This window comes from Emys orbicularis, chromosome 4 (assembly GCF_028017835.1).
Source record: "Emys orbicularis isolate rEmyOrb1 chromosome 4, rEmyOrb1.hap1, whole genome shotgun sequence".
NCBI classification, from domain to species: domain Eukaryota; kingdom Metazoa; phylum Chordata; order Testudines; family Emydidae; genus Emys; species Emys orbicularis.
The window spans coordinates 151,603,577-151,617,516 of record NC_088686.1 but is presented as its reverse complement, the minus strand read 5'-3'; the positions used below and the strand labels follow the sequence as shown (position 1 = coordinate 151,617,516).

At 62.1% G+C, this 13,940-nt stretch overlaps 1 protein-coding gene across 1 annotated transcript; it reads right to left on the bottom strand.

Annotated features, from left to right (window-relative positions):
- Positions 1-626: 626 nt before the first annotated feature.
- Positions 627-9,813, bottom strand: TBX10 (T-box transcription factor 10). Its single transcript, XM_065403439.1, has 6 exons — positions 9,589-9,813; positions 3,798-3,910; positions 2,495-2,596; positions 1,870-2,041; positions 1,115-1,270; positions 627-698 (listed from the first exon to the last, which is right to left on the bottom strand). The coding sequence occupies exons 1-6, from the start codon at positions 9,811-9,813 to the stop codon at positions 627-629; spliced, it is 840 nt and encodes a 279-aa protein (XP_065259511.1).
- Between the last annotated feature and the right edge of the window lie 4,127 nt (positions 9,814-13,940).

The following is a 13,940-nucleotide window of genomic DNA, read 5'->3' as shown; positions in this document are numbered from 1 at the left end:
CCCTGGTGTCAGAGCTAATAGCCCTGGGGGTGGGGGTTACCTTTCTCCTGCGTGTCCTTCAGCTGGGAGGAGGGGCCCGTCCCTCGAGTGCGGGCCAAGGTGCCCAGCAGGGGTCCTGATGCCCCAGGCCTGCACATGAGAAGGGGGAAGGTGAGAAATGGGGAGGGGGCCCAGCTGGGGTGAGACATTTAGGGAGGGGCAGGAGGATGGCCAGAGGTGCCCCTCCCCCAGCAGAGCACAGCTCCCCTGGAAGACCCTCGCTGCAAACTATTTAATGAGCTAATTTGCACATATGCAAACCATCCTGTACTGTTTCCGGGGGTGGCTGGTGGGGGCTGGGCGGGAGTGGGCACTGGGGTACATAGCTGGGGGGGGAGCTGCTGGGGAGGTGATAGTGGGCCCCTCCGCCTTGTGCCATCACTTGCCCCTCTTGGCTGCTCTTCCCCTCTTCTCTTGGGACGGGACGGGGGGGAGGGGCTGCGTGTGTGAGGGGCTGCCAAGTGGATGAGCCCTTGGGTGGGAGGGAGACCCCCCCCCCAGTAGTTAGGACAGTGGGACCCTGTGGGGGGAGGGGAGTCACCAGTGCTCCCATCTCCCGCCGGGTGGGGAGGGTGCTGGAGGGGCAGTTACCAGTCGTCTGGCTCACAGTCCCGGAACCCCTTGGCAAAGGGGTTACTGGCGATTTTCAGCTGTGTGATCTGCAGAGAGAGAGAGAAGGGTGAGGGAAGCAGCCCTCCAAAACCAGCCCCGGAGACCCCCCACCTCCCACCCCAGCGGGCTGGCAGCAGCTCGGGGACACCTGCCCAGATCAGCTGCTCCCTCGGCGCAGTGGGACAGGAATCCTGCAGAGAGACGCTGCATCCCCTGCATGAAATCAGCCCTGAGGCCACCACCCAGCAGGGGGCGCTGTGACCCCAGGGAGGGAGCGGAGCCTGCACTGCGTAGCCCTGCCCTGCCCCGCAGGGGGCGCTGTGGCCCAAAGATGGTGTGGGGGGGAGGGACTCCTGTGAGCAGGGATCACAGGAAGGGGGACTATAATGTCCAGCCCTGGGGCCCAGGGAGGGCTGGCTCAGTGCGCTGTAGGGTGGGACCGGTTTCTGGGCCTCACACACACCCGGTGGTTCTGGTAGGCCGTCACCGCCATGAACTGGGTCTCCGCGAAGGTGAAGGATTTGAAGTTCTCGTGGGCGAAGCGCTCGCTGTCCCGGCGCGGGTCCACGTACACCACATGGAAGCGGGGCTGGTACCGGTGCATGGAGTTCAGGATGATCTGCGGGTGCCAGAGAAGAGCCATGCTTGAGATGGGCACCGGGACAGCCACTGCCCATGGCAACATATCCCACCCCCTCCTTCACCCTACGGCATAGCTCTGCACACACACACCCCACTCCAGTCCAACAGCCCACCTTGCCCCGACCCTCACGGCCCATGGCACCCTGTCCCACCCCCCATCCTCCACTCTGTAGGGCCACGTCCCGTGCATGGTATCTCAGCAGCCTCCTGCCCCTGCCAACGGTGCCATATCCCTGCCCCCCTGAGCCAGGCAGCCCCGGGGCTGGATTGGATCCGGCAGTGGCGCCCTAGAGGGAAATGGCCCTGTGCCCATTCCCCACCCTGTGAGCCAACCAGTCCCGTGCCGTGGCCTTGGATCAGAGGCAGCGCCCCCTAGAGGGGAAAGGCCCCCTGCCCCATTCAACCAGCCATTGCTTAACTTTTTTCGGAAGGTGAGGGGGACCCATGTGAGTGCGGGGGGTGTTCCTGTTCTGCCAGATAATGCTGCAGCTGGGCGGTCTCTGGCCTTCAGGGACTGTCCCCTCCCCCCCGCCCCCCACGGTGTGCCCGCTGCCCAGGTGTGGCACGGTGCCTCACGTGGCCGTTGTCGTCCAGCAGGTTGTTGGTGAGTTTGAGCTTGTCGAAGGAGACGATCTGCCTCATCCACTGGCCCCCCTTGGCGGGCGAGTCGGGGTGGAAGTGGACTCGGCCGGGCGCAGCCGGATCCGCTCTGCCAGCCACCAGCCACGAGGAGCTGTGGAAGGCATATCTGCAGGGAGAAGCAGGGCCTGAGCACTGGGGGCACCAGCTCCGGGGGTCCGTCCCCCCCACAGGTGGAGGCCTCATGCATTGACGAGGGCTGTCTGGGTCCCAGAGGTTCCTCCCGCCCCCTATAGAGGCCATGGGGGGCCGGTTCCCAGAGCTCTAGGACATTTCCATGGGGGACGGGATCCTGCTCGGGGGGGAGGGGGGAGACAGTGGTGAGTGGGGGCATGCGACTGAGCAGTGGGGGGAGGCAGGAGGAGTGGAGCTGGGAGGCCCACACAGGCCATGGCTGGGGCAGCCAGAGTACAGGAGGCAGGTGGGGGTGGGCACAGCTGCCAGATCTATGGGCACCACGCCCAGCACAGGGCTGCCCCCTCCCCCACAGGCTGCTCTGCTCAAGGATCTGGTGGGGGGGGCTGGGCAGGAGCTGTGTCCCCCCCACGTGTATCCCCCCCACCTGTATCGCTTGTCGTCCAGGGGCACGAAGTCCATGAGCAGCACGTAGTCGGCCAGCGGGTCCAGCCCCGAGAGCTTCACCTGGAAGGTGGGGAACATCCTCCTGTGGGAGAGGAGAGGGGAAGGCATGGGGCGCTGGGGTCTCCCTATCGCACAGGACCTGGTGACATTGGTCACAGGGGGAGAGGCTGGGGTTTAGGTCACGGAGTGGGGGGCGCCGGGGTCCCTGGTCACACAGAGAGTTGGGGGTCAACCTGTCGCATGTGGGGGGCTGGGGCTGCCAGTCACAGGGGAGGGGCTGGGGGCGTTGGTCACACGGGGCGCTGCGGTTGCCCTGTCTCAGCCCTCTTCCCCGCTCAAGGGGCCCAGCAGGGTGACACACGGGGGCTGGGGTAAAGGGGGCAGGTGCCCACGGACTGGGGCGTGTAGCAGCCTGGACACGGTGGGCGTGAGCATGAGTGTGGGGCAACATGAACCAACACAGGAGCAGGAGAATGAGTGGGAGTGGGGGGGCTGAGGGCAGGGGCCAGAGGGGAGAGCCGGGGGGGAAGTAGGAGGCGGTGGGAGGGTAGTGGGGGGCAGATGCATTTGAAGCACTAAGTGGGAGGGGCAGCGCTGCTGGTGGGGGGTGGGCAGAGCTGCCCAGCAGCCCCCCCCCCCCCCCCCCGGGAACATCACGCTGCAGCAGCAGCTCATGGTCCCTGTAATATCAGACTGGGACGGAGCAGCTGGAAGACCAGGCATGGGGGGGGGGGCAGACTCCACCCCGACTGCCATCCTCACAGCCCCCTCTCAATAGGCCCAGCACCTCCGCAGCCCCAAGACACCCAACCCCATTGGCATCCACCATCTGTCCCGGTGCCCCTTCTGTGCCCAGCCCCCTGGTGCCCAGACAAACCAGGCAGGGAGTGCTGGCTCCTGTCACCGGCCAGGCTCCTGGCAGTCCTTGTTCCACCCACTTCCCCCATATCTCCAAGGGCTGCAGGGCTGGACCCTGGGCAGCCGTGACATGTGGCACCAGCTGCCAGCCCCTAGCGCTGGGGGAGCGGCTTTTCTGATCGGGAATGAGCCACGTTGCCTGGTGCAGCAAGGGGCCAGATCAGACTCCCAGGAGGGTGGGGATGGCACCAGATCCCCTTGCATGGAGCCAGGACAGGGTCGCACAGAACACCAGGCTGGGACATGGGGGCACAGCTCCTGCCATAGGGGTAGTTTTTGGGGGTGGCATGGCCCCTGCCAGGGGCTGTAATGTAGGGGGTACATGGGGGTCCCTGTGCTGCCCTGCCTGAACAATGCCCACCTACCTCCCTGCTTTGGTGACAATCATCTCGGTGCCCAGGCTGTTGAATTCCTCCCACAAGCTCCGCATCTCCAGCTGCACGGACACGTTGGACACGTGCTGGTTCTTCCTGGCCGGCTGGACGCCGTCCCCGAGCCCCGCGGCCCCCTCCCCAGCAGGGACACCGAACCTGACGCAGGCTGGCGGGGGCCCCAGCAGGCAGGGAGCCCCCACGGGGCTGCCCCACTCGGGAGCAGAGGCGAAGGGGCCCCCGTCTGACGTCAGGACACTCAGATTGGCTGTGAGGAATGCTGGCAAAGGAGGGGAGAGGATCAGTGCCAAGCCCCTGTGGCTATGGGCATCGGGGGGCTGGGACATGGACACAGACACCAGCCGAGGCATGTTCTGGTGTGTCCCAAAGCACCTGCGAGCTGGGGAAATGGCAGTGCCCCTTGAGACCCTCGATGCTGCCCCTCAATCCCGACCCGCAGCCCCCTGCTATCCCGGCCCTGAGCTCCCCCACCCTCGCCCCGCAGCCCCCTGTTATCCCGGCCCTGAGCTCCCCACCCCTGACCCGCAGCCCCGTTATCCCAGCCCTGAGCTCCCCCCACCAGCGCCCGACCCGCAGCCCCCTGCTATCCCAGCCCTGAGCCCCCCCCCACCTCCGACCCGCAGCCCCCTGCTATCCCGGCCCTGAGCCCCCCCCCCCACCTGCAGCCCCCTGCTATCCCGGCCCTGAGCTCCCCACCCTTGACCCGCAGCCCCGTTATCCCAGCCCTGAGCTCCCCCCACCAGCGCCCGACCCGCAGCCCCCTGCTATCCCAGCCCTGAGCCCCCCCCCCACCTCCGACCCGCAGCCCCCTGCTATCCCGGCCCTGAGCCCCCCCCACCTGCAGCCCCCTGCTATCCCGGCCCTGAGCTCCCCCCACCCCCGACCCGCAGCCCCCTGCTATCCCAGCCCTGAGCCCCCCCTGACCCGCAGCCCCCTGCTATCCCAGCCCTGAGCTCCCCCACCCCCGACCCGCAGCCCCATTATCCCAGCCATGAGCTCCCCCCACCAGCGCCTGACCCGCAGCCCCCTGCTATCCCAGCCCTGAGCCCCCCCCCACCTCCGACCCGCAGCCCCCTGCTATCCCGGCCCTGAGCCCCCCCCCCCCCACCTGCAGCCCCCTGCTATCCCGGCCCTGAGCTCCCCCCACCCCCGACCCGCAGCCCCCTGCTATCCCAGCCCTGAGCTCCCCCACCCCCGACCCGCAGCCCCATTATCCCAGCCATGAGCTCCCCCCACCAGCGCCTGACCCGCAGCCCCCTGCTATCCCAGCCCTGAGCCCCCCCCACCTCCGACCCACAGTGCCCTGCTATCCCGGCCCTGAGCTCCCCCCAGCCCCGACCCACAGCCCCCTGTTATCCTGGCCCTGGGTTCTCCCCCAGTCCCACCCCACAGCCCACAGCTATCCCAGCCCTGGGCTCCCTCGAGTCCTGCCCAGCAGCCCCCTGCTATCCCAGCTCTGGGCTTCCACCCCCAACAGCTGTGCCAGTGCCCCTCAGTACCAATCCGCAGCCCTCCACGAGCCCAGCCCTGGGCTCTTTCCATAAAGCTCTGCTGATCCAACCCCCACATCCAGCTGGGTTTGCAAAGTGCCTCATGCACGGGAGGGGCCCCCACTGCACTCACTGACCATCAGCATCATTTCCGGCATCGTTACTGCTCCAAGGGCTTCATAGCTCTGATGCTCCAGCACCTCTCATCACCCTGATCCCCCTTTCAGGGAGCCTCAGGCCCCCCCCATCACTCTCACACCAAGCCCCTCTCTGTAGCAAAATCCCCTTTCCCAGGGACGCTTGTTCCTTCCTGAGACCCCATCCCCTGCTGCTCTCCCCAGGCAGTCAGTAACCGGGCACTGAGCTCCGGCTTCTGGAGCCGGGCGACCCCTGCTCGGCTGGTGTTTGGACTTTAGCATCACGGAGAGGCATTAGCCAGGGCTGCTCCCGCAGGCCCCAAGCCAGGGCACTGGGCACCCCATCAACCTGCTATCCTGGCAGCTTGGCCTCCTGCTCACACCCAGCTGGTATCTTAGCCAGCCCTACACACTGGCCCCAGCCAGGCCAGAGATCACCAGTTCCTTCATCAGGGGAATAGAACCCAGGAGTCCTGGCTCCCAGCCCCCCTGCTCCGCTCTAACCCACCAGCTCCCTCTGCTCGCCCCCCCCCCCGCATGCACACGCTTTGTACAGGTATGTAGCATGTACCTGTGTTCAGTACACGCTGTCAGTAAATTCTATGAGCTGTAACGATTCCCACGCCCTGTCCGAGTGGGGGGAGGGACGCTGACCACCCAGCCAATCTGCTCTACACAGAGGCCACCTTGGCATAACCCTGGGCGCTCCTCACGGCACAGCGACCCCTAAATGCTGTACCGAGGCCCTGAGAGCGGTTGCAGGGGTTAGGAACGTGGGTCTCTTGTGCTCAACAGGCTCTCGAGCTTAGCTAGCGACCGAGAGGGCAGGGCCTGACCCTGACCCCAGCCACACACTGCAGTGCTCAGATCGCTGGAGCCGGGGTCCTATGTGCCCTCTCCCCTCACACCCATCCCCCCTGCGTCTCCCCCTGCCCACCCACCATTTGTAGCCGAGTCCCTCGACGCCCTGTAACTCACTGTAGGCTGGACAGGTGCGAAATGCCACAGCCAGGCGGAGTGGGGATGGGGGCGCGAGGCTGCTGGGGGATTGGAGGCGGGGAGGTAAATGGGCCAACGGGAAACGTCAGCGAAGGGTTCCCGGCCGGATTTACCTGCCATCGGTGCAGCGGGCGTCGCGCCGGCTCCCTGGCCAGAGCCCGTCTCCCCGGCCCAGTGTGGCTGTAACTCAGTTTCTGAAGCCTCCGGGCTGGACCTGGCGATTTTATTCTCCTGCTCGGGGGGCGGAGATTCACCCAGCGCGGCGCAGCGCAGCGCTGAGCAGCTCCTTGGGGGGCACTGGCCGGCTCAGGGCGAGAGGAGCCGAGAAATCCCCCCCCCCTCCCGCCCTGGGCAGCAGCTCCGCCGTCAGCTATTGATGAGCAGACCACAAGCGGGGCACTGGGGGCAGCTGCCCTGGAGCACGGGCTGGACTCAGCCAATATCCCCCGAGCCGGAGGGGCGCTGACCTCCCTGCTGGGGGTAGGGCTTAGCTTGGCCGCTCAGACCTGAATGAATTCTTCCTTGCACAGCCCCAGAGCACGGGACACGAACCCAGCCATGAGCGGACCAGCCGGCTCCCCGGCCTGAGGTGGGAGGGATGGTGAGGGACTGCCTGTTCCCTAGCCCCACGCGGCGAGCGGGCCCAGGGTAACCATGCCAGTGGCTGTTCTGACTGAGCCGGCATTGCCGGGAGCAGGAGCAGGCCCAGTGGAAGGGGCAGAGTGCGTTCGACTCTCTCTGCCGTGACCCACTCCCCTGCTACCCCAGTCCTGGCCTCCCAACCACACAACTCAGCCCTTGCCCCTTAGTTCTGACCCACTGCACCCTGCTATCCTAGATCTGGACTCCCTTCCACTCAGCTGTGCCGCCCCTCGATCCCGGCCTGCTGCCCCCTGCTGGGCTAGCACTGGCCTCCCCTTCCCACCTCAGCCCCCATGGCAGTCTCCCTAGCTCTTCCTGCTCCTCCTTTCCCGGCTCTGTTGATCCCCCTCTGGTCTCCCAGCAGCCAAAGGATGAATTAAATAAAACCCCTGGGACATTTGCCCACCGTTCGTCAGACTTTTTCCTAAAAGCCGTTTTATAATCAGCCGTTATTTGGCAAGGTTGGCATTTCTGACACTCGTAACTATTCGATGGCACGTCGTCCCGCAGCCCAAGAAGTTACACGGGCAGATCTCAGTTCCTAAAGCCAATGAACTAACAGAAATCAAGCCAAACAGGGTGGCTGGGTCAATACTGATCCCCAGGACTGCACAGTGCCGTGTGTTACAAAGCAACGACACTCCAGTGCAAACGCTCCCTTGTGTCAGTTACACCCACGTCCACCCCCAACCATTAAAATCCCGGGACGTCCCTCCTTGTGTCACGCACTGCGCAGCACTCAGCCACCGCCACAAATCTTCAGCTGGCCCCGCTAACAGCTGCATCTTCCATCCCACTCAGAAGCAAAACCCCACCCAAGTATCCGGGGGACATCAGAGGACAGGGCCTAGTGGCTGGAGAACTGGAATGGGCTGTTCCCAGCTCTGTCGCCAGCCGGCCGCAATCACTTTCCCGCTCCATGACTCGGTTTCCCCATCTGTAAAACGAGGCGAGTGCTGCGCTCTGCTTTGTGAAGGGCTCTGAGCACTGTCGCTAACAGCTGTTAAGCTTGAAGCTCACGCTGGTCTGGTGCTACTTACGGACTCTGTCCTGGAGCTTAGACGATTCCCTGTTTATGCTGAATACCAGCTTGCTCTCAAATGTCACCACATCAACACTGTAAATGGTGCCCCTCCAGCACGCAACCCCCCGCCCCTCCGTGCTGTGTGGGTTCTGCCCCCTGTTGGCAGGTCTGGGCCAGACAACCAGGAGAAGCTGCGAATCTGAAATCAGAGGCCCATCCCCGCTTCTCTGCCTCCCCCAGGGCAGCAGCTGTTGAGTTGAGTGTGTGTGTGTGTGTGGGGGGGAACCTTTAAATTGTGCTCCCCCCACTCTCAGCAGGTACCAGTCGTCTCTGGTAGAAACCCCTAGCCCCACCACCCCGCTGCAGTGCAGGATCCCCGAGGTTCCCCCCTCCCTGCAGTTTACTTGGCAGAGAATGCGGAGGGGGGAACCTCGGGGATCCTGCACTGCAGCGGGGTGCCACACTTTTACTGCTCGTGAGCCGCGGTTTGGCAAGCTTGTGGCACCATCCGGCTGTTAGACCTGGTCGCAGGATCAGAGCCCTGGTGCTAAAGGTGGCGTTGGCTCGGCTGGCGGAGCCAGATGCTTATTAGAATCATAGAATATCAGGGTTGGAAGGGACCTCAGGAGGTCATCTAGTCCCACCCCCTGCTCAAAGCAGGAAGGACCTAATCCCAACTAAATCATCCCAGCCAGGGCTTTGTCAAGCTGGGCCTTAAAAACCTGTAAGGAAGGAGATTCCGCCACCTCCCTAGGTAACGCATTAGACAGAGGCCAAAGGAGCGTGAGACCGGCAATCAGGTGGGGCGGGACAAGGGAGAGGTGACCAAAGGATCTGGCCAAGGCACTGGACGGGCACAGCGGGGGATTCTGCCCACGCGCCGGCGGCAGCGGTACTCGGCCACTCACGAGCTGGGGCGTCACACTGGACACTGAGGGAGCCACCTGTGATTCATCCTGCCCCTCAACTGGGACGGTGGGGGATGCTGCCTCATGCAGGCCTGGCTGGAGCCCCAGCCCCAGATGGCTACTGGCCATTGCAGAAGTGGCTGGGGGCCAGGGCCGGCCGGAGGCTCCCAGGTGTCCCTGGCTCCGTTTGGCCGTGGCAGGGTGCGTCACAGCCTGATGCCCCAGCCCAGTAGGAGCCCACCCTGGATCCCTGGGCTGCTCCCAGAGCCCCCACGGGGTCTGTACTGCAGACACTGGGGCTGCTGAAGGGGCTGGTTAGCCTGGGGACGGAGTACGGACACGCCCTGTTCTCTGGCTGGCAGCTCCCGAACTGACTGCGCCCTGTGCGGCTGGTGGGCACTGCACACACCCTGTGGGCACAGAGGGACAGCCAGCGGGCACTGCCCATGTGCTGGGGGGCATAAAGGGGCCCAGTTATCACAACAGATGTCACTGCTCCCCCCTCACCCTGCCCCACGGGCCGGTGTCACCAGGCCAGGCAGCCGGCCCAGCCATTGCACAGACAGACTCTGCTGCGGGAGCCCAGCTCCCAGCTCCCTCCCCCTGCTCCAGAGGCTCAGCCAGGCCAACAGCCCCCTCACCCCCGTGCCCAATCTGAGGCCTGCTCCAGTGCTCACCCCCCCATGCTCCCTGCTGTCCCACTAAGCAGCACCAACAGCCATAATTCCCCCTCCCCCGCTCTGGCAGTGCACAGCCCCCAGGCTCAGGACCTCCACGGCCCTCATCCATCTTCCCCCTGCCAAGCTGCTGTCAGGGCCGGGGCGCCTCCTTTCACACCTGCTCATCTCAGCGCTCGATACGCGCCGGCCCTGCCAGGGACTTATTGGAGCTGCCAGCACTTGCGACAGAGGGAGATAAATGGGGCAGAGCCGGATGGCGCTGCAGGGGACAGGGAGGATGAGATGCGGGGCGGGAGGCACGGCTGGAGAAGCTTGTGTTGTGATGGGGGCTGGGGCGAGAACAGGTGAGCCCTGGCCCAGGGCAGAACGCAGCCGGGCTCAGAGAGGGGCGGAGAGCTGGGGGACCCGGCTTGGTGAGGGGGGTTCTCCTGCCCCAGGTCGCCTGGGCACCCCTCGCACTGCAGACGAGCAGGGGCCTGGAGCCACGGGACGTCTCAGACTCCAGTGACCTGCTGTGGAAGGGGGATACAGCCGCGGCTCTGTGCTGCAGGGTGTGGGGCTGCGAGAGCCCAGGGGACCTGGCCGTGTCTCAGTGCCCGAGGTCTCTGGGGGATTCGGTAGAGCAGGGGATGCAGTTGTGGCTCTGGCCAGCGGGGAATGGGGACTGCATGGGAGTGGGAGAGGTGCAGTCACATCTCAATTGCAGGGGATCTCGGGGGGTGTGTGTGTGTGTGTGTGTGTGTCACATACGGGTCTCAGTGCTGGTCAGGCCTGGAAACTGGCGCAGAGACCTCACTCATGTTTCAAGCCCGACACTCCTGGGGCTGTGTCCTAGCAGAGGTGGGGGGTGGCTGTTGTCAAGCTGTCCTGCGACGGCTGCAGAGTGAGTACCAACCTCCGGGCAGGCCGTTAAGGGGAAGGACAAAAACCTCAAATTGCCTGGGAGTTTGAGACTTCGATTCACCAACCACGAAACCTCAGGGATTAGAACAGCCTAGCCAGGGAGTGACAGACAGGCCCCTTGGCTAAGCTGCTCTAGCCCGTCACCTAGGCAAGGTTGCCTGGGTGATAGATGGTCCCGTACACCAAAGATCACAGCAATATTCAGGTTACTCCCAGTCCCAAAGGCAGGACTGGGCTTAGAGAAAATGGCACACTGGGCAAACTTGTATTTTGGTGCCCCTGGCCTGCATGGGCACCCACCGTTGCCCTTGGCCCCCTTGGGTGCCCTGGGCTCCCCAGGATCCCCCCCCAATCACCCCTGGCCCCCACTGTCTCCCTCCCAGTGCTTAATTTGTATTGAAAGAGGTGCTGGGGCCCAGCCTGGCACAAATTAAGCCCTGGTTGGGCAGCTGGAGAGCAGCGGCTGCTGGCCGGGCCCCCAGCTCTGAGGGCAGCACCGCTGCCAGCAGCAGCAGAGAAGTAAGGGTGGCCCGGTGTATGATGTATTGCCGTCCTTTCTTCTGCCCTGCTGCTCATAGGCGCCAACTTTGTCGGTGCTCCGGGGCTGGAGCACCCACAGGGAAAAATTGGTGGGAGCTTAGCACCCACCGGCAGCTCCCCCCCCCCGTCCCAGCTCACCTCCGCCTCCGCTCTGCCTCTGCCTCCTCCCCTGGGCGCACCGCGTGCCCGCTTTTCCCCCTCTGGCTCCCAGCGCTTGCGCTGCTAAACAGCTGATTTGTGCAGCAAGCGTTGGGAGGGAGGGGGGAGGAGGGGCCAGGGATTTGTGGAAGGGGTCCAATAGGGGCAGGGAGGGGGCAGAGTTGGGGTAGGGACTTTGGGGAAGGGGTTGGAAGGGGGGTGGGGCAGGGGTGGGGAAATGGTGGAGTCGGGGCAGGGCCGGGGGGGGCACGAGCACCCACCGGCACCGGGGAAAGTTGGCACCTATGCTGCTGCTAGTGGTGGCACTGCCATCAGAGCTGGGTACCCGACCAGCAGCCGCTGTCTCTGGCTGCCCAGTTCTGAAGGCAAAAAAACAGAGAACGGCTAAGTTACAAGAAAGTTATCACACTATATCACATCATGTGATTTGGAGGCGGGGGCCGGGGGGAAATCAAATTCAAAATACTATCCAGAACAACAGAGCTTCCTATACATCGTAAAAGATGCCACTTCCTAGAGCTTGTCTCATGTCTGCTCTGTCCAGCGGGTTTAATACGAAATGAGAAAGGATCGTTCAGAGATGGGCTTTCCTTCTTGCTGGGCTGTTATTGCAGAGTTAATATTTAAAAAACAAAACAACCAGGCCAAAGACCTATTTTACCCATTGTTTGTGTATTTGTCATTGAAAGCCAAGTCATCTAAAACAGAAGTGCGCACGTTCACACGTTCCAGTAAAAGAGGGTGGACACTGCATCAGCTACTACAGGAATTTCCACTATCCTGAGCTGTGGAATTGGAGTCTCAAGAGATTAAGGCTTAAAAAAACCATATTCACAATAACCAGTCAAACACAATAGAGAACACACAGCGCTTCCTTCACCAGGCTTTTGTTGCTATAATTGTATAATTTAGCAACCATTTAGCAACTTCTATGTTAGCTATAAAATAAAAAGCAATAATCAAAATATGGAAACTAGTGCAAAAACCATGGCATGAGGGGTATACATTTTGGACTTTGACATACTGTTTAATAGCAGACAAATTGTCTTTACAAAAATAATCATTTGATTAGGTTAATCAATATTGCACAAGTTGATTCCAGTGCTTATTCTGAAGAAATGATCTTTATTAAGGAATTAATTTGTAGGGCAATTCCTCATACGCAGACCCATGCATTCTAGCTTTAACATTACGCATCTGCAGTGTCGTCTCAGAATCAGCAAGAAAAAATGCTCTCTCTCTCACAACAGGTACTGGGGCTCAGCCTACGAAACTACGAAACCTCAGGCATTAGAACAGCCTAGCCAGGAAGTGACAGACAGGCCCCTTTTTACTTCGGGTTACAAAGACTGTGTGGTAGAACCTTGAATCGTTCTTTATTCCTCATGGCAGCTGCAAAACATCAAAATGTTTGCAGACAAATCAACACAGATATAGTGCTGCTCCAAAACTCTGAACTGCCGAGCTCCAGCAGGAGCTGGGGACAGATCCGGCAACCTTCACGAGTTCAATGGGATTGAGTGTGTGTGTGTGTGTGTGTGTGTGTGTGTGTAAGGACTCCTTGCAGAGTAAAGGTTTCAGGATCAAATCTTTGGCTCCTGCTGATGGGAGCATGCAAAAACCTAAGAGCAAAAGAAGGGAAAGAGAGAACCCAGGCGGATGGAGGGGGAGATGGACCCATCTTGTGCTCGTGCAGAAAAGCTGAGAGGATGCAGTCACTGATCAAACTGAGCTTCATTTCAGTCATCTAATCTGAGACACGTCTGAAATTATTTGTAAAATACACAATAATAATGAATAATCCCTTTGCCCCTAACCTCTCCTGTGCCCCCTTCTTCCTTAACCCCTGCACTCCCTTCCTATGGCCCTTCTCCCCTAACCCCTCCTGCACCCCTTCTCCCCCAACCCCTGAATTCCCCTCCTGTTCCCCTTCTCCCCCAACCCCTCCTGCGCCCCTTCTCTCCCAACCCCTGAATTCCCCTACAGCCCTTCTCCCCAACCCCTCCTGCACCCCTTCTCCCCAAATCCCTGAATTCCCCTCCTGTTCCCCTTCTCCCCCAACCCCTCCTCTCCCAACCCCTGAATTCCCCTGTGCCCCTTCTCCCCCAACCCCTCCTGTGCCCCTTCTCCCCCAACCCCTGAATTCCCCTATGGCCCTTCTCCCCCAACCCCTCCTGTTCCCCTTCTCCCCCAACCCCTGAATTCCCCTATGGCCCTTCTCCCCCAACCCCTGAATTCCCCTATGACCCTTCTCCCCCAACCCCTCCTGTTCCCCTTCTCTCCCAACCCCTCCTGCGCCCATGTGGGGACACTGACCTGAACGCAAGGAGCACCTGGCATTGCTGCTCATTTCCCACCCCCTGCCCCTTAGGGGGGCCCAGAGGAATATTTTTTTGGGGGGGAGCAGCAACAACAGGCACAGCGTTCATCACTGCTCCCCCCCCACACACACACAAATGTTTCTCCATGGGAAGGAAGCTGGGAAAAATCTGGGTGTCACTCCCATGTGTCATCTCTGCGAGTTTGGGGGGTCAGTGCCCCCCAGGCTCCCCCAAACTCCACCCATGCATGGCGCTCCCCACTGTCACTGCTCTGGGTGTTCCCCTGCCTGCTGGCAGCACCACCTCTGCGCTG